General features: G+C 37.5%; 1 protein-coding gene across 7 annotated transcripts in view; it reads left to right on the top strand.

The window, feature by feature from the left end:
• Positions 1 to 18,748, top strand: part of TP53BP1 (tumor protein p53 binding protein 1) — a 141,327-nt gene that overhangs the window by 18,195 nt on the left and 104,384 nt on the right. For 4 of the 7 annotated variants that reach the window (XM_037834143.1, XM_037834146.1, XM_037834148.1 and 1 more), the window contains exons 8-12: positions 649 to 815; positions 2,117 to 2,246; positions 3,011 to 3,105; positions 5,404 to 5,612; positions 15,066 to 16,356. In XM_037834143.1, the coding sequence (XP_037690071.1) occupies positions 649 to 815; positions 2,117 to 2,246; positions 3,011 to 3,105; positions 5,404 to 5,612; positions 15,066 to 16,356 (1,892 nt within the window). The remainder of the gene's footprint in view (positions 1 to 648; positions 816 to 2,116; positions 2,247 to 3,010; positions 3,106 to 5,403; positions 5,613 to 15,065; positions 16,357 to 18,748) is intronic. The other 3 variants (XM_037834144.1, XM_037834147.1, XM_037834145.1) reach the window with 2 other exon arrangements.

The following is an 18,748-nucleotide window of genomic DNA, read 5'->3' on the forward strand; positions in this document are numbered from 1 at the left end:
GAACAAAGTTGAATATGGAGAGAAGTTGTCTTTCTAATTGAAAACACTCAGCTTAACTGGGTTGACTTTTCAGGTTTTTCTTGTGGAAGTTAAATTCTAGCCTGTTTTGCTAGCCTGGGGGGTAGTAGAATAGGTGAATCTTCTAAGTCCCTGGTAAGTCTTACATTTGTGGGTGGTATTGGTGTGAAGAGGGTCTTGGTTTGGAGCCTACGTTGGTTAGATCAAATGGAAAGGGTTAATAGACGATAAGAGGAGAATTCACATCCAGGCACTTTCCTCCGTGTGAGGTCATTTTTACAACTGTTCTCCTTACTGGCATTGCTGTGATCTGGAGCACATCATACAAGGGCTACAGAACAGTGTATAAAACAAATATCCCTGAATCACTCATCAGAAATCTTGGAAAGCATTCAGCACAGCGGTGAGCAGAGTTGAAGAGCTAATTGAGAGACTGGGATAGGCTTTGCATTGGGCTGAGGACTTTGTATTATAAAGAGTAACTTATTTCATTTTTAGTAGATAGTTATGTGGAATACTGATATCGTAATTTAAAAAATTATTAAAGAAAAACAGGAAAAGCCTTTTAGTTAAAAGATGAAAGCATTTGAACTTAGCAACTTTTTCTACTTGGTGATATGAATTTCCTAGGTCAGAGGACATGTCTTCTAGTCCCAGAGTTCCTCTTGCTGCTGTGGAAACTAAAGAACAAATGTCTGCTCAAGAACTTCTGGAAGGTGAACTGCAGATTCAAAAGTCACCAGAGCCTGAGGTTTTCTCAACTCAGGAAGACTTGTTTGAGCAGAGAAATAAAAGAGGTACAAAATATGATTGGTTGCTATAGTTCCTCTTCAGATATTAAACTTTTATTATTTTTGTTCTGAGGCTACTGCTTAAGGTAGAAAGCACTTTATAGGTACACAGACTTGTTTGTGATATGAAAGGGATATGTGTTTCTAGCTAATTAGTGAGAAGGGCTTTTTGGGAATGATTGCTATTTTGCTTTTTTTTATTATTATTATTTTTAACCATAATTTTCTCTCTTTGGAAATGGAGATACTGAAAAACAATAGCTAATCTAGTAAATTTAATACTAGGAACAGAGTAGCTGTTGCTTCTTCTGTTATCATATGTTTACTAAGTCTTCAAATCTTAAGTAGCATAAGTTTAAGATTGTCATACTCACCTGCCTAATAGTCTATTTACTCATCTGTTTATTAGTTCATCTACCAGAATAAGAAGTTATTGTTTAGCAGAAAGAACATAGAATTTAAAAGACTAGACTGGTATTTGCTTCACACATTGTTACTCTCAAGTCCCGCTTCCCATATCCTCACAGAGCTAGAAAGCTTCAGTAATAACCAGTAAAATACAGCATTTTGGTTGTACTAAGGAGAGTAGGAAAGAAGACTGTACTCCTTTACTATGAGGTAAGTAAGGAAGGTCATTAAGAAACCTTGTTTGTTCTCTCCCTAAGGCTATAAGGTTGTGTTTAAGAAATTTTCTTTACATTTGAGATTAGTAGAGAAGGGACCAAAAGGAGACTCTTAACAGTGTAACTCAGTAGTGGCTGCTCATGTAGTCTTTTATTAATGCATTAGTATTTTTTGTCTCCTTTGGGGAGGCCCAAGTTCTAATCATATGAAAATTGCTGCATTCATATCATCAGGTGTCATGCGCATTGTTTTGACTTCTCCCCATCTGCATCATGGCATGAGCTTTACTTCACCTTAGGTAGACCTTGGAATTAAAGGCTCGCTTGCTGTTTTATAATACAAGCATCACAAGAAAGAAGGAGCAGCCAAGCAGAGGTATAAGGATTCTGGCTTTTCCTCTCCACGCTTTGATCATACCAGAAAGGATTAAAGAATTCTTTTCATCAATTTTTTTATTAAAGAAACCCTGATTTTGTAGGGAGGGGGGATTAATAGTCATTCAAGTTTTGTAGTAGTGTAGCATTCCATTAATTGTACTACAATTGGAAGACAATTTCTGCCTTCTTGAAACGTGGTTGGAAACATGGATATTATTCTTTTTGTAGTACTGAGAGTGGTTTTTTGACAATTCAGTATTGTCAATCTGAGAAGTAAATGCAACTAGAATTTCTTTTTCTCTTCAGTAGCCTCTGATGGTTGCTCTACTCCTTCAAAGGAGGAAGGCGTATGTTCCTTGGCCTCCACACCTGCTACTACTCTGCACCTTCTGCAGCTCTCTGGCCAGAGGTCCCTTGTTCAGGATAGTCTTTCCACGTAAGTAAGCCTAAATGAGCTTGTGCGAAGGAAGCACGTGTTTGAGGTCTAAGGCTGAGGTTGAAAGAGCTAAAATTACCAGCTAGTCCAGAATTCTTTATGAAACCAAAAGGTAGTGTCTAGTCTTTAGGATTTTTGGAGTGAATGTTTAATGGAGCTTTTGAAGGCGGGTATATCTGCTTTCCCTTTTGAGGTTTTATAACAGTAGTCCACAACTTTCAATGGTGTAGAAAATGCCAAGTTATTTAAAGAATGTTACACATCCTAAATAAGCATTCTGCTCCTCCATTTTTTCTAGTAGTACTTTTCATTCAACAGTACAGAAGAGAAAATAGGTTATGTTGTAGTTGACAGTAGTTGGGTTCCTTTATCTCTTTGTTAGGGCAAAGAGGCTTTTTTTTTTAATCGGGCAAAAATTGGATAAATATTTTTTATGTATCAAATCTGTAAATTAATTTATTTTTTAGTATTTGCACATGCTGCTTTTTAATCATGATGTCTGGTCATTCCCTTTCTCTTATAATCATCCTGCCCTTTTTTTTTTTTTTAATAAATTTCTTATTTTGGAAGTGTCTGGTATAGAAAATAGTTATTGAAGTATTCATGGTTCTTCCACCTGCCTTGGTAGCTGTTTGGTAGAAATACTGATCAGTATTTATCTGAATGACTTAGGTATTTTTGCTATTAAAAAGTAAAGATAACTATAGAAGCACAAAGCTGTGGCTGTAGTAAAGTAATCTGTGTGATTCTCTCTTTGTATAAAGGAATTCCTCAGATCTCGTTGCTCCTTCCCCTGATGCTTTCCGATCTACCCCTTTTATCGTTCCTAGCAGTCCCACAGAGCAAGAAGGGAGAAGAGGTGAGCTCTCTTGGTCTATGTCTGTGGGTCTCAGATTGGAAGAGGAGCAGCACTTCTGCCTTGAGAAATGTAGTTTCTGTTAATGTTAGAACATGGTGACCTACACTATTCGGTAGTCAGTAGGACTCATGTTCTTTTAACCTTCAGGGATGTGTCCTAGTGTAAAGTGCTCTCTATTCTTTGCTTTTCTAGCACTGATTCTTCTAGGAATTCTGTATTGTTGAATCCAATTTAAAAATGATTCTTACGGGTAAATTTTTATGTTTTTAAGATTGAACTTGACAATATGGTGAAGAACTGGTTTATTACTAAAGGCTCCATAGTTTCCAGCAACATGTTAAAAAACTCTTTTCTGTGAAGACTTAGTGATTTTGGATTACTTTATTCACAAGAAAGCTTTCTTTTACACTTACCTAATTTATCTCATTATCTAAACTTCTTTTGTTCTGCCTTATTCCCCTGTCCAAATCATTCAGAATATTTCTAAATCCCTACCACTTCTTATTGGAAAAGCCCTTTCCAATAATTCCATGATTCTCCCCTTTCCATTCTTCCATATACCAATAATGGTACAGTAGCTAGTATTTTTTCAGCACTTAGTATGTGTCAGGCATTGTTCTGGGTATTTCACATTTATTTTTCTCATTGAGCCCTCACAACAATCCAGAGAAGTAGGTATTATTTTTCTTCCCATATTACAGATTAGAAAATTGAGCTGCAAAGAGATTTCACAACCAGTAAGTCACACAGAGGCAGGATTTGAAATTGGCAGCTGCCTTCAGAGCCTTTGCTCTTTTCTGCTAATCATATGCCTCCTATGCATAAGGTGATTAGTGACTTCTACAGTAAGAATAAGGTGAATTCATTCTATAAAAATTCCTGTCATTGCATGTTAAGTTGGGTTTCTTCTTTGAACCATTGTTTCTATATATAGTGTGAACATTAAAGAATAGTATGAAAAATGATTTCTCCCAGAAAGTATAGGAAAGTAACGAGAGGAAAACAAAATTTGCCTGTGATAACAAATCCAGGTATAATTACAATTAATATTTGGATAGATTCCCTTTTCAGAGTGTTTTGTATGCATAAATATAAAAACTATTTTTATGAAGTTGGGATTATGTTGTGTATATTATTCACTGTGCTTTTTTCAGATACATCATACTGTTTTTCCCTTGTCAGTTGTATTTTATATTTAATCTATTTGCATACTATGTGCGAAACTGTGGGACTGTGTATCCTTTTTGTGTTTATTTGTGTTTTTTGCTATTTTAGATTATTATTTTTAGATACAGTTCCTGTTACAGTGAGTCCTTAAGTAAGTGTTTTGTCATGGCAAGAAAGATCAATAGTTGCAATGAAAATACTATGGTAGTGTCATAAAGTCCTGTAGCACCAGATCCCTAATCTAGTATTAGATGGGAATGTGAGGTTGAGGCCAAGCTGAGCAGCAAGGGTAAATAATGAGGTTGGGGGACTGGAGAGTGGTGGGGTTGGCCGGTAGTGTGAATGTGGTTTATAGGGAAAAACCAAATGATGTAGCTAGGTAGTTAGAATGTTCTAGAGGTAGCCTGTTAGGGGTAAGGTTGTAAGTAGGGGAAAGGGTATTGATGATGTAAATACCTAGCTAGCTAGGTGTTGACTCTGAGGAAGGTCCTATTAGTTTACAGATGGGTAGTGTACTTTGGGAAAGCAATGTTTGTGTGTATGTGTGTTTTCCTCCCTTAGTAATTTACCTCAGGATTAGTGTCTTATATGTCTTAGTTCTCTGATAAATCAATGCTGATTGACATTGATCGATTTTTTTTTTTCCTTTGTTTTTGTCCTGGCATCCATCTCTCTGTTCTTCGCAGTTTAACATAAATATATGAGTTCACAGATATGTAGATATTTACTTAGAATGGTGAACAAGTTCACTGTTTTTTGATGCTTGTGGCAGAGTATATGATGGTTAAGGTGCCATTAATCTTGGCATTCTTAAGCAAAATGTGAAAAACAGAACTAATCAAGAAAGGGGTTCAAAGGAGCTAAGTTAATTTAGCATTTCATATGGATGAGTAGGGCATATCCCCAGATTAACCCCGTTTTAATCTGGACCGCACCCCCTACCCCGAGAAGGAAATGTTGCTAGTACTTTAGGACTCAATCTACTAGTATTCTATCAGCTTTTTTGGAAATTAAGTGACTGTTGTTTTAGGAGTGGAAATTTCTCTGATATAATTGTTATCAGTAGTGTTGAAACTGGAGTAATGTTGATTAATGATTTTTTTCCTAATTTATTTTCCTATTTTAAACCAGATGAGCCAATGGACATGTCAGTACTGTCTGAGGAAGGAGGAGAACCTTTTCAGAAGAAACTCCGAGATGATGGGCCAGTGGAGATAGAAAACCCCCCTCTCCCTTCTGAGCCCACTGTATCACCACAAGCCTCAACACCAGTATCTCAGAGCACACCAGTCTCCACTCCTGGGCCACTTTCTGTCCCATCCCAGCCTGAGTTTTCTCATGTGGGTATTGCAAAGTCTTCAAACATTTTTTTTTTTTTTTAATAAAACCTCTTTATTGAGGTATAATTTATAAAGCATAAAATTTACCCATTTTAAAGGTTACAATTAAATGATTTTTCTTAAGTTTATAGAGTTTTGCAACCAACAGCATAACCCTGTTTTAGAACACTTCCAAAGTCTCCTAAGGTCTTGATAAACTTTTTAAGTTTAAATTTTGTACCATGTCCTTACATTTTTTGAAACTGTTACTACAAAACTGAAAGGGGGCATTAATTATTGTTCTACATTAATACAATACTGTTAGTTTTGTTTTTCCACATGCCTACTTTTTTTTAATGTCGTCTGTAGCAAACACAGAACTTTATCTTGTTCTTTATGCAACCTTTGAAAGAGACAATATTAAGCAATGTAACACTGAAAAGTTATCGTTTTAATTATATTTAATTTTAATTAGAATTTTTCATTGTTACATTGTCTTCATGTTATTTTTGAAAGTTGAATAATATTCCTCTGAGTAGTTATACCATAATTTAATCGTTCCCATACCGAGGGCATCTAGATCATTTTTTAGTTTTCTGCTGTGTGTGTTTTTCTAAAACAGGGAATACTGACATTTAATTTGTATAATTTTAAATTTAAAAATTAAAAAAAATGAAATGCAGGTTTAATGGTGAATTGAAGGTTCTTAGCTAAATCTAAATGACTCTATTATCTGTCCAGTCTAAATGCCTTTTCTTGCAAGGCCTTAAGTGGAGAATTATTAGTGTTATTGGGAGAACATCTTTCATTATCTTTTAGTTTGTAGGTGTTGCAATAAGAGTTTAGAAAAATAAATATGAAGTTTATGAATGCATAATGGTATATACCATAAATTTAGTGAGAAGGGGAAAGTAGAGAGAAATTTAGTTGTTGATAGGGGTTTTGTAAACTTATTTTGTTGAATTCCATTTTATGCAAATCATTAGAATTGATTTAACAGAGAATTTTTTAAGAACAAGGACTCTTGAGTTAGAACTGCCTGGACGCACTCCTGACTCTGCCATTACCAACTCTTATAGATTGAAACTATGCCTCAGTTCCCTCATCATTAAAATGGGGATAGAGTTACTATCTACCTCAAAGTGTAGTTGTGAAGGTTAAATGACTTAATGTATATGAAGCACCTAGGACAGTGCTTTGCATGCAGTTAACACTGCATAAGGGTTAGCTAGCTATTGTTGAGAGTGAAAGAGTGATGACAGGGTTATCTAGAGGTGGAGTGCATGTTCAGCCACCATACATCTTTTTCTTAGACTTTATTTTTTTTCAAAATTATACATAGGAGAACCTAAGATGGTGGCTAGGTGAGACAGGGCGAAAAAACACCTCTGTGAAAAATACTAAATAAAAGCCAGAAAGTGACCCAGAACACCAGTTCCAGCAATGCACCAGCTGGACAAGGTCTGCTAAATCCACAGGGACCATGCATTTGGTGAAACCAGGAGTCTGCGTTCTGAAATGAGTGAGTGAGCCAGCTGAAAGTCCGGCGGCCGCACTGCAGTGTGAGGAAACCGTGGGGTGGCGTTTGGAGACAGACTAGTTCTTTTTAAAAAAAACCAAAAACCCGGGAGCGGCTACGGATATGGTGGTGAGAACTGCTCAGTGAAGCACGGCAGGAACGGGCTATGCCAACGCCTCAATATCTGGCGTGGAGGATAGCCCGTCCCACACCTGCTGCTAATTGTCTTGGAGCCAGGAGGGCAGAGGGGAGCCAAAAGGAGAAAGAAACCGTGCCCCTTGCAGCCATCTTCCCAGCGAGCTGGGGACACTCCTGCCCGGGGCCGGAGTCACATCCCAGAGCTGCTCCAAGGGTCCCAGTGTGATGGGGAGTGTTTCCCGCAGCACCGCGCACACGCCACAGTATCGGCCATGGACAGTGGCCTTTAGTGCACCCACAGCTAATTGTCCTGGAGCTGGGAAGGCGGAACTGTACGAAAAGGGGGAAATTAACACACCCCATTCAGCCAACTTTACAGCAGGCTAGGAACGCCCCTGCACGGCCTGGCGGCCCAGGGCTTCCCTAGAGGTTTGGTGTGCATTTGTGATGTGGCACAGCCTTCCCTCAGCAGAGGTCCTGGAAGAGCACAACTGAGAAGGGAGACCCGCTCGGAAATCCCAGGGACCCTACGCCAATACCAAGGACTTGTGGGTCAGTGGCAGAGACAATCTGTGGCAAGACTGAAATGAAGGCTTAGACTCTTGCAACAGCCTTAAATCTCCGGGAACACCTGGGAGGTTTGATTATTAAAGCTGCCCTCTTCCCTAACTGCTCAGACACTCACCCCTCATTCAGCTGGGCAGCACCAACAACACACCTAAACTTGGTGCATCAGTTGAACCTCAGAAGAATCAGACCCCCACACACCACAAAGACAAAGTTGGGGAGAACTGACTTGAGGGGAATAGGTGACTTGTGGACGCCATCTGCTGGTTAGTTAGAGAAAGTGTATGCCACCAAGCTGTAGTTCTGACAAATTAGAGATTGGTGTTTTTCATTTTCTGAAAGAACCCTATCAAGTAAAGCAAATGCCAAGAGGCCAAAAACAACAGAAAAGTTTAAAGCATATGATAAAGCCAGATGATATGGAGAACCCAAACCCAAACACCCAAATCAAAAGATCAGAGGAGACACAGTACTTGGAGCAATTAATCAAAGAACTAAAGACAAACAACGAGAGCATGGCACAGGATATAAAGGACATGAAGAAGATCCTAGAAGAGCATACAGAAGAACTTGCAAGAGTAAATAAAAAAATAGATGATCTTATGGAAATAAAAGAAACTGTTGACGGAATTAAAAAGATTCTGGATACTCATAGTACAAGACTAGAGGAAGCTGAACAATGACTCAGCGTCCTCAAGGACCACAGAATGGAAAATAAAAGAAAGAATGGGGAAAAAAATCGAAAAAATCAGAATGGATCTCAGGGATATGATAGATAAAATAAAACGTCCAAATTTAAGACTCATTGGTGTCCCGGAAGGGGAAGAGAAGGGTAAAGGTCTAGAAAGAGTATTCAAAGAAATTGTTGGGGAAAACTTCCCAAACCTTCTACACGATATGAATACAGAAAGCATAAATGCCCAGCGAACTCCAAATAGAATAAATCCAAATAAACCCACTCTGAGACATATTCTGATCAGACTGTCAAATACTGAAAGAAGGAGCAAGTTCTGAAAGCAGCAAGAGAAAAGCAGTTCACCACATAAAAAGGAAACAACATAAGACTAAGTAGTGACTACTCAGCGGCCACCATGGGGGAGAGAAGGCAGTGGCATGACATATTTAAAATTCTGAGAGAGAAAAATTTCCAACCAAGAATACTTTATCCAGCAAAACTCTCCTTCGAATTTGAGGGAGAGCTTAAATTCTTCAGACAAACAAATGCTGAGAGATTTTGCTAATAAAAGATCTGCCCTACTTCGGATACTAAATGGAGCCTTACTGACAGAGAAACAAAGAAAGGATAGAGAGATATAGAGAAATTTAACAGGCATGTATAGAACGTTACATCACAAATCACCAGGACACATATTCTTCTCTAGTGATCACAGATCTTTCTCCAGAATAGACCATATGCTGGGACATAAAACAGGCCTCAATAAATTAAAAAAAATTGAATTCATTCAAAGCACATTCTCTGACCACAATAGAATACAAACAGAAGTCAATAACCATCAGAGACTTAGAAAATTCACGAACAGCTGGAGGGTAAAAATGAGGGGGAGATGAAAACATTCCCAGATAATCAAAAGCTGAGGGACTTCATCACCAGTAGATCAGTCCTATAAGAAATGCTAAAGGGAATTGAGCAGGCGGAAAGGAAGGGACACTAAACAATTGACTGAAACTACATGAAGAAATAAAGATTTCCGGTAAAGATCACATGCTAAATATAAATACCAATACTAGTGTATTTTTGATTTGTAACTCCACTATTTACTTCTTACAGGAGGTAATATACATAAACTGTAATGATAAATCGGTGGTTTTGGACTCAATGTAAAATATGTAATTTTTGACAAGAACTACATAAAGGTGGGGGAATGGAGGAGTATAGGGACATAGTTTACATGTCCTATTGAAGTTAAGTTGGTGTCAAAGAAAAACAAGATTTTTATAGATTTAAGATGTTAAGTTTAAGCCCCACAGTAAACACAAAGTATAAGAGAATATGACCATAGAGATGAAAAGTAGAGTATGGTTTATGAGAAGTGGGGGAAGGGGCAATGGGGAGTTAAATGAATGGAGGGTTTCTGTTTGGGGTGAAGGGAAATTTCTAGTAATGAATGGTGGGAAGGTGATAGCACTGCAACATTGTAAATGTGATTAATCCCACTAATGGAATGCTAGGGAGGGGGTGGAATGGGAAGATTTAGGCTGTATATATGTTTCCACAATTGAAAAAAAAAGAAAAGTCTAAATAGGTAATAACAATTAAATGCCAGGGATGATCCTGGATGGGATCTGAGGATGGAGGAGAGAAGGCTCAAAGGGACACAGTTGGGACATAAGAAAAAAAAAAAAGGGAATATAGAATGTAAGCTTTGTGTCAGTGTTGAATTTCTTGAACTTGTTAGCTGTGCATAACCTGATTGCATAAAAGAATGTTCTTGTTCATGGGAAATGTATATGTGAAGTATATTGTTTGTTCAAGGATGTGTGCAGCTTGCTCTCATATGTTCAGAAGACAGAGCAATAGATGATGGATGATAGGGAGGGAGGGAAAGAAAGAAATAGTGGTGTGACAGGTGGTTAAAGTTGGTGGATTGGGGTATTGGGGGAGGGGATCGGGGTATGCTGGAGTTCTGTGTGTGGGATTTGTATTGTTTTTGCAAGTGTTCCTGTAAGTTTGAATTTATTTCAAAATAAAATTAAAAAAAAAATTATACATAAACATTTGTAGTTTAAAAGAGTCATCAGAATGTAGGGATGAGCACCAACACAGCACTGAGGAGAATTTTCCAGAAAAGGTAACTGATACATAAGAGAAAGGTTACAGATGACCAAAGAGGACTTTTATGGAAATGAATGTTTTTGCAAAGTTACCCTTTCTCGTGGGGTTGAAGAATGCCTGCCCACAAAGGGAGAATTGCCTTGTGAAGAACAAGTCATTGTTGAAGAAATTGCCCCAACCTCAAGATTTACCAAAGATTTGTCAGCAGCAGCTATTAAATCCACAATGGAAATTTGAGACAAATGAGTGATTCTGAACATAGTTAGTTTAAAGGTTCCTGGAACCTAAAAAAAGATGACTTTAGTCAAATTTCTTTGGACTCAAAATTTAAGATGCCTCTGCCAGCACAGACCATGCCTCTTAAAAATCTTGAGTACCTTTGCATATAATTTTAATGCTGAGTTTGATTTTACTTAACAGACATTTATAAAAACTGTTAAAGGAGTCAGGTAGCTAAAACAAGGCCTATTCTGACCTCTACCTAGAGAACCACTTTCAGTTCTTTAAGCTTTTCCTTTTGATATTTACCTCCATCTCTATATATCAAGATTAAAAACTAAAAAATTTACACTTTTTTTACTTCAAAAAATTAAAATTTTTTAAAAATTTTACTTTTTTAAAAATAAAAAGTTTGCTCATTTCTGCATTTTCTCTGTATAATATAATTTTGTTTAGATCATTGTTGAGTTTACATTATAACTATACACTGTTCACAGCAGAGGATGTGAATTATTTTTACGTTTGCATAATTTCCTGTTTTCTTTGATAGTAATAGTTATCTTTTTGTATTTGTTTTGTTTTCTATGACCTTTTCACTAAATCAACCCTAGACTCTCCATCAGTTGTCATATCTCTTTCAGGTCATTCAGGGGCCTTCAACTTTGTTTCATTCTTTTGGAGGAACCTCTTACGGCCTCCTAATTACTCATGTGTACTGTTGCCCCTTATCCTTGGTGCACTCCCTTTTCTGTTATCCTTGGAGTTTCTCCATGCCTGTCTTTTGTATTGAATACCTCTTTTCCTGGGCTCCATGTCTTCCTGCTTGGTTTATTTTCTTACTTTGGTGGAGGACATTCTCTAGAGACCTTTATTCTACTCTCAGATTAATTCGTAGTTTGTAAAAGTATAGAATTCCTGTTTGGAAATAAATTTCCTTTAAACTTTTAAAAGGCCTTGCTCCATTGTCTCTGAGCTTCCAGTGCTGCTGTTGAGAAATGTGAGGCCAGTCTGATCTTTAATAAGTGACCTATATATTTTTCCTTACTGAAATCCTATAGGATCTTCTCTTTGTCCCAGTGTTGTGAAATTTCCAGATCCTTGGCATGGGCCTCTTTTCATTTGTTCTACTGGACACTTGGTAGGCCCTTTCAGTCTAGAGACTCAGGTTCTTCAGTTCTTGAAAGTTTAATTATTTCTTTAATTTCTTCCCATTTTTTTTATTCTCTCTTAATGGAGCACCAATTGTTTGGATATTGGAACTCCTAGAATAGATTTTCAACCAGTCCTGTTTTTAGCCCCACCCTAACTTTCATAGCAATTCTGCTAAGTCCTGAACCTTTTTGGGGGGTGGGGGTGGAGTTTGTGGTTCTGCAGTGTACCTCGGGTTGCTTCTTGGCTTTCTTCATTGCTGACTTAGGAATTTAGCTTTCACTACTGCTAGATAGATTGCCACTTTTTATTTTTTGTCATTGTTTTATTACTCATCTGCCCATACACTGGGTAAAGGGAGTGTCAGTCACCAGGTTTTCACTGTCACATGGTCATGTGATAAAAGGTATATAGTTAACTGTACAGTTAGCATGAAGAATTAAGTCTACTGGATTACCAAAATTAATCTAATATGGGGTTGTATAATTTAAGTGTTTATAATGAGGTATTACTAATCAAGGGAAAATTGGGATAAAGGTAATATTGTGAAATGTTTTTTTCTTTTTTTCCTAGTATATTTGTTAGCACAGTGAAGGGTCCCTTTGACCCTTTGCCAGGATGTGAGGGAAGGGAAGGAGGTTAATAGAAAATAGTTTTGATATTTAATACAATACTTTTCTCATTCTTGATGTACTTACTCCTTTTGGGGTGACAAGTCATAATGTAGATGAGTGAATGAATGGCTGTCAACTGTGTATCTGAGGGTCGTTTTCAACTGGTTGGATACTGTGAATTTAGGTCTGTACTGAGAGGTTGAGTCACATTGGGAGTGGTCCTAAAAGTTCTATGTCATTCTTCATCCAGAGGCCTGAGGGGTTGTTAATTTAGCTCAGTTATTCTGACTAGGCTTCTGGGGAGCCTCAGCACTGTGGATTTTTAGGGGCCAGGCACTCAGGGTATGTCTATATCCAAGCAGATTTTAGAAATGTGGCACGTTGATATTGATAGGCTGGTGTTAATGCCTTAAATTCTACTCTGACTGACTGAAATTCTACAAATATTGTAAAAATGCCTAATTGATGATTTCTAAAAAGAACATGTACATACCTTAAAATGTGACGGACACGACATGAGCACATGTTGTTGGAAAAATGGTGCCTATAGACTTGCTTGACGGAGGGTTACCCCAAACCTTCAATTTGTAAAAAAAAAAGAAAAAAGTAACTGTGAAGTACAATAAAGTAAATTGCAATAAAAAGAGATATGCCTGTATAGCATGAATGTTTTTCCATATGCTTTAATATTCTGTTATACAATTTAACTAGATACAAAGTATTCTATTATTTAATAATTTTTTAAATGAATCGCCTATCAGTGGACATTTAGAATAGTTCATATTGTTTCCTATTCCAAATAATTGCATACCAGTCTTGTAGCTAAATCTCAGTGTACTTCTTAAATTATTTCCCAGAAATGGAATTATTGGGTTAAGAGGTGTATAGAATTGCAGGGCTGCTGTTGTGTGTTGTTCAATTGCAGTTTAGAAATGTTGAACCAGTTTAAATTCAGTCATGTTTGAGAGTATTTGAAGAGGCTCACATATATGACATTTTTATAATCTGATCAGGTAGACCATAGGACCAGGCATTGAAATACCAGAAGTTACAGAATATACAGAATGATATATTCCTTACTCTCTTACTTAAGTAAGATTTTGATTCCTTACTCTCTTAAAAATCATAGGAAATGAATGCCTTACCAGCTATCAAGAGTTTGTAGAATTTATGTTAGGCAAAATTACACACTAAATGTAAATTCTTACATAAAAGCTTATCTGTGCTTTGCATTATTTTTTTTTTTAATTAAGGTATTCTTTATTTAAAATTAAATTCCCATATTAATGATGATGAATTTTGGTAATTGTATTCAAATTTGAAACCACTATTAACATCAAAGTATAGAGTAGTTCCCTCACCCTAAAAAAGTCCTCTCGTAACCCTTTGTAGTTCATCCCCACAAACTACTACCTTCTGTCGCAGGCAGCGGCTTATTTGTTTTTTGTAGTATAGTTTTGCTTTTTCTAGAATTTCATATAATTTAACTCATAAAGAGTGTTTAACCTTCTGTGCTAGACATATTTCATCTAGCATATTTTTTTGAGATTCATTTATACTATTGTGTGTATGAATATTTCATTCCTTTTTACTATTGAGTGGTATTCCATAATGTAGATTTATCACAATTTATTCCAAATATTGATGGACATTTGCGTTGCTTTCGTTATTGGCTATTATGATATTATGAGTAATACTGCTATGAACATTTGCATACACGTCTTTGTAGGGAAATAAATTTTTATTTTTCAAGGGCAAATACTACAAGAGGAAGTACTGGGTTATTAGGTAATATATGTTTAATTTTTTACGATACTGCCATACTGTTTTCCAGCATGACTATATTTTTTTGCATTTCCCTTAGCAATGTGGGAGGATCGCAGTTGTCTGCATCCTTACCAATACATGATTTTGTAATTTTTTTTAAATTTTAACCGTTCTTATGGGTTTGTAGTTATATCTCATTTGTGGTTTTAATTTGCATTTCTCTGTTGATTAATGATACTGTAAGCTCTTGATTTTAATACCTATTTTGAAATAGAAGTAAAATGAATATACTGTTTCTACTTTGTGAGAACTAAAGTGGCTTGTGTAGGCTTACGTTCAATAGATTCTTATATAGTTGAAGGCCCGTCATATACATGATGTGATTTTAGTAGCTTGATGATATACAGTTAAATTTAAATGTTCCTGCTCTTAGAAGGGCAAGTTAATATTTTAGTTTTTGTGTGGATTTGCTCATTTTATGTTAGTGATTTTGCAATAAAGGCTTTAAATAGTAACTTGTATTCATGAAAAGACTGGTGATTATGAAATACCATATTCCTGAGATTATGGTTCTAGAGTGGTTCTAGAGTTCTTTCATTCTTAACTTAAAGAATTGATTTAGAAATTTCAGATAAATGCAAGGATTAGACGTAGAAGAAATATGATTATGGACAAACAATGATTTGTCTCTTTTTGTTCTTCCTTAGGACATCTTCATTCCATCTCCGAGTTTGGAAGAGCATTCAAATGCTGGGAATAAAGGTGATTTGCATAGTTCATCTTTGACTGTTGAATGTTCTAAAACCTCAGAGATTGAACCAAAGAATTCTACTGAGGATCTTGGATTGTCTTTGACAGGGGATTCTTGCAAGTTGATGCTTTCTACAAGTGAGTGTAGTCAGTCCCCAAAGATGGAGAGCTTGAGTTCTCATAAGATTGATGAAGATGGAGAAAACACACAGATTGAGGATACTGAACCTGTGTCTCCAGTCCTCAATTCTAAACTTGTTCCCACTGATAATGACAGTATCCTGATGAATCAGACACAGGATGACCAAGTAGATCTGGATCAAAATGATGAGAAAACAAAGGGGGATGAAATAGAGACCAGAGATGACATTAGTATTTTAGCCACTGGCTGTAAAGGCAGAGAAGAGACTGTAGCAGAAGATGTTTGTATTGATCTCACTTGTGATTCTGGGAGTCAGGCAGTTCCTTCTCCAGCTACTCGATCTGAGGCACTTTCTAGTGTTTTAGATCAGGAGGAAGCAATGGAAATTAAAGAACACCATCCAGAGGAGGGGTCTTCAGGATCTGAGGTGGAAGAAATCCCTGAGACTCCTTGTGAAAGTCAAGGAGAGGAACCTTTAGAAGAAAATAAGGAGAGTGTTCCATTGCACCTTTCTTTGACAGAAACTCAGTCTCAGGGATTGTGTCTTCAAAAGGAAATCCCAAATCAAGGATGCCAGGAAGCTATGGATGTTGAAACCAGTGTCATTAGTATTGATTCCCCTCAAAAGCTGCCAGTACTTGACCAGGAATTGGAACACAAGGATCAGGAAGCTTGGGAAGAAGACACTTCAGAGGACTCGAGTGTTGTCATTGTAGATGTGAAGGATCCATCCCCCAGAGTTGATGTTTCTTCTGAACCTTTGGAGGGAGTGGAGAAATGCTCAGATTCCCAGTCTTGGGAGGATGTTGCTCCAGAAATTGAACCTTGTGCTGAGACTAGACCAAATTTCCAGGAAGAAAAGAGTATGGAATATGAAGGAGATCTGAAATCAGTAACTGCAGAAAAGGAACCTATAGGAGAAAACTCTCCACATTCAAGACCTGAGCAGGACCTGCAGCAACTTCGACCTCAAGAGAAAACAGATAACTCATTAATAGAAGACTCAAAAGTGGTTGTTACAAAGCAGTTGGGCTCAGGGGTAGAGGATCAGCAGTGGGAGAAGACCTCTGCCCATGCCTCACAAAGCTTCTGTGAAAGCTCTAGTGGTAAGTGTGATTGTAAATTGTTCTGTGTCTCCAACCAAATTATAGTTTAGACTGGGAGGTAGGAGAGAACTGTATGCTTATGTCAGGGCTAAATATTAACTTGGATTTATGTTTATGAACAGTCAGTAATAATTTGGAAATTAAAAATTTTGTGTTGTATTTTCTTTTTTTATTTTAGAGAAGTTGTGGGTTTACGAAACAATCACAGGATTCCCATGTACCACCCTACCACCAACACCTTACATTGGTGTGGAGTATTTGTTGCAATTGATGATAGCACAGTTTTATAATTGTGCTATTAATTAAAGTTCATGGTTTAACTTAGGATTCCCTGATTGTGTAGTGCAGTTCCATGGATTTTTAATTTTTTTTTTATTATGTTACCATATATACCATCTAACATTTCTCCTTTTAATCATCCAGATATATACTTCAGTGCTGTTAATTACATTCATAATGTTTTGCTACCATCACCACCATCCATTATCTAAATGTTTCCATCATTCCATGTAGGAAGCCTTTCTATTTTAAGCCTTAACTTCCCATTGCCTGTCCCCACCCTAATCCCTGTTAATGTACGTTACAGATTCTGACTCTGAGTTTGCTTATTCTGATTGTTTCAAAACAGTAAAGTCATACAATATTTGTCCTTTTGTGTTTGGCTTATTTCACTCAACATGATGTCTTCAAGGTTCATCCATGTTGTTGCATATATCAGGACTTCATTCCTTTCTGTGGCTGAATAATATTCCATTATATGTGTATCCTGCATATGACTTATCTATTTATCTGTTGATGGACACTTGAGTTGCTTCAGTCTTTTGGCAGTTGTGAATAATACTGCTGTGAACATGGGTGTGCAAATATCTGTTTGAGTCCCTGCTTTCAGGTCTTTGGGGAATATACCTAGTAGTGGGATTGCCGGGTCATATGGTAGTTCTATACTTAGCTTTCTGAGGAACTACCAAACTGTCTTCCACGGCAGCTGTACCATTTTGCATTGCCACCAGCAGTGAATGAGTGTTCCCAATTTTCTGTAATTTCTCCAACACTTGAAATTTTCTGCTTTTCAGTAGCAGCCATTCTGATAGGTGTGAAATGGTATATCGTTGTGGTTTTGATTTGCATTTCCCTGATGGCTAATGATGTTGAGCATCTTTTAATGTGCTTTCTGGCCATTTGAATATCTTCTTTGGAGAGATATTTGTTCAAGTTTTTTGCTCCTTACTTAATTGAGCTAATAATTTCCCCTAATAATTTCTTGAAATACTCTTCCTACCCCGTTACTTGTCTCTTTCCCTTCTGAAACACCAGTGATTCTTAATATTTGTACATTTCATGTTGTCCTTCATTTCCCTGAGATCCATTTCAAATTTTTTGATTTTTTTTACTGTTCATTGTTTTTTATTTTCACTTTCCATCACCCTGTGTTCGAGGTTGCTAAGTTGTTCCTTTACTTCTTCAAATCTGGTGTTATTTGTCTGAAGTATCTTTTTAATTTGATGAACAGTATTTTTTATTTCCGTAAGATCCTGCTGTTTTTTTTTATTTAACTCTTGCAAATTCTTTTTTATGCTCTTCTAGTGTCTTCTTCATGTCCTTTATATGCTGAGCTATAATATTGATGTTTCTGTGCACGTCTTTGATTAATTGCTCCAAATTTTGTGTCTCTTGTGGTTTTTTAACAAATATGTTCATTTGGCTTGTCCGTGTTTTCTATATCCTTTGAGTGCTTTGTAATTTTCTGCTGGCTTCCGGGCATTTGCTTGTCTTGATAAGGTTATTTTTGGAAGTGCAGAATTGAGCATTTATATGTAATTTGGTTTGCTGGATTGCAGCTTCCCAGTCCTACTAGGAGGTGGTGCCCCTGAGGCACAGCCTGCTGGAGTAGCGTTTCCCTATCTACCAGCTGGTGGTGCTCTCAAGTAGGTGTTCCCCGAACTTTTCCTGTGGGGTGGGCGGAGTCCAAACCGGGTGGGGAGCCAGTCAGTGCACCTGTTCACCATGTGCACTTGGGTATCGCGTTCCTGGGGCTGCCACGTGGGCAGAGAGCCCCATCAGGCACCCACCAGTTGGAATATGGGCCCTGCTTGCTGTTTCTCTGCCTGCCTTGCACCTGCAAGTCTCTGGGCTGTGGGAGGGGCTCCTGATCTCGCCATGGAGGGAGAGCAGTCACTGCCCACTGGATTCCCTCACGGGAGCTCCCTGCTGTCTGGCTGAGGAGGATCACCCCCCAGCTAACTCTTAAGGTTGGTGGACAGCAACAGAGAGCCACTGCTCACTCCCTTGCCCAGTGGCAGTTTTGCTGCTGCCAGGCCTGTGTGTGTGTGTGTGTGGGGGGTATTTTGAATGGGGAACACACAGAGTCCCTTCAGCCACCGTCTCTCTTCCA

The sequence above is a fragment of the Choloepus didactylus genome, chromosome 4 (genome assembly GCF_015220235.1).
Source record: "Choloepus didactylus isolate mChoDid1 chromosome 4, mChoDid1.pri, whole genome shotgun sequence".
In the NCBI taxonomy this organism is placed as follows: domain Eukaryota; kingdom Metazoa; phylum Chordata; class Mammalia; order Pilosa; family Megalonychidae; genus Choloepus; species Choloepus didactylus.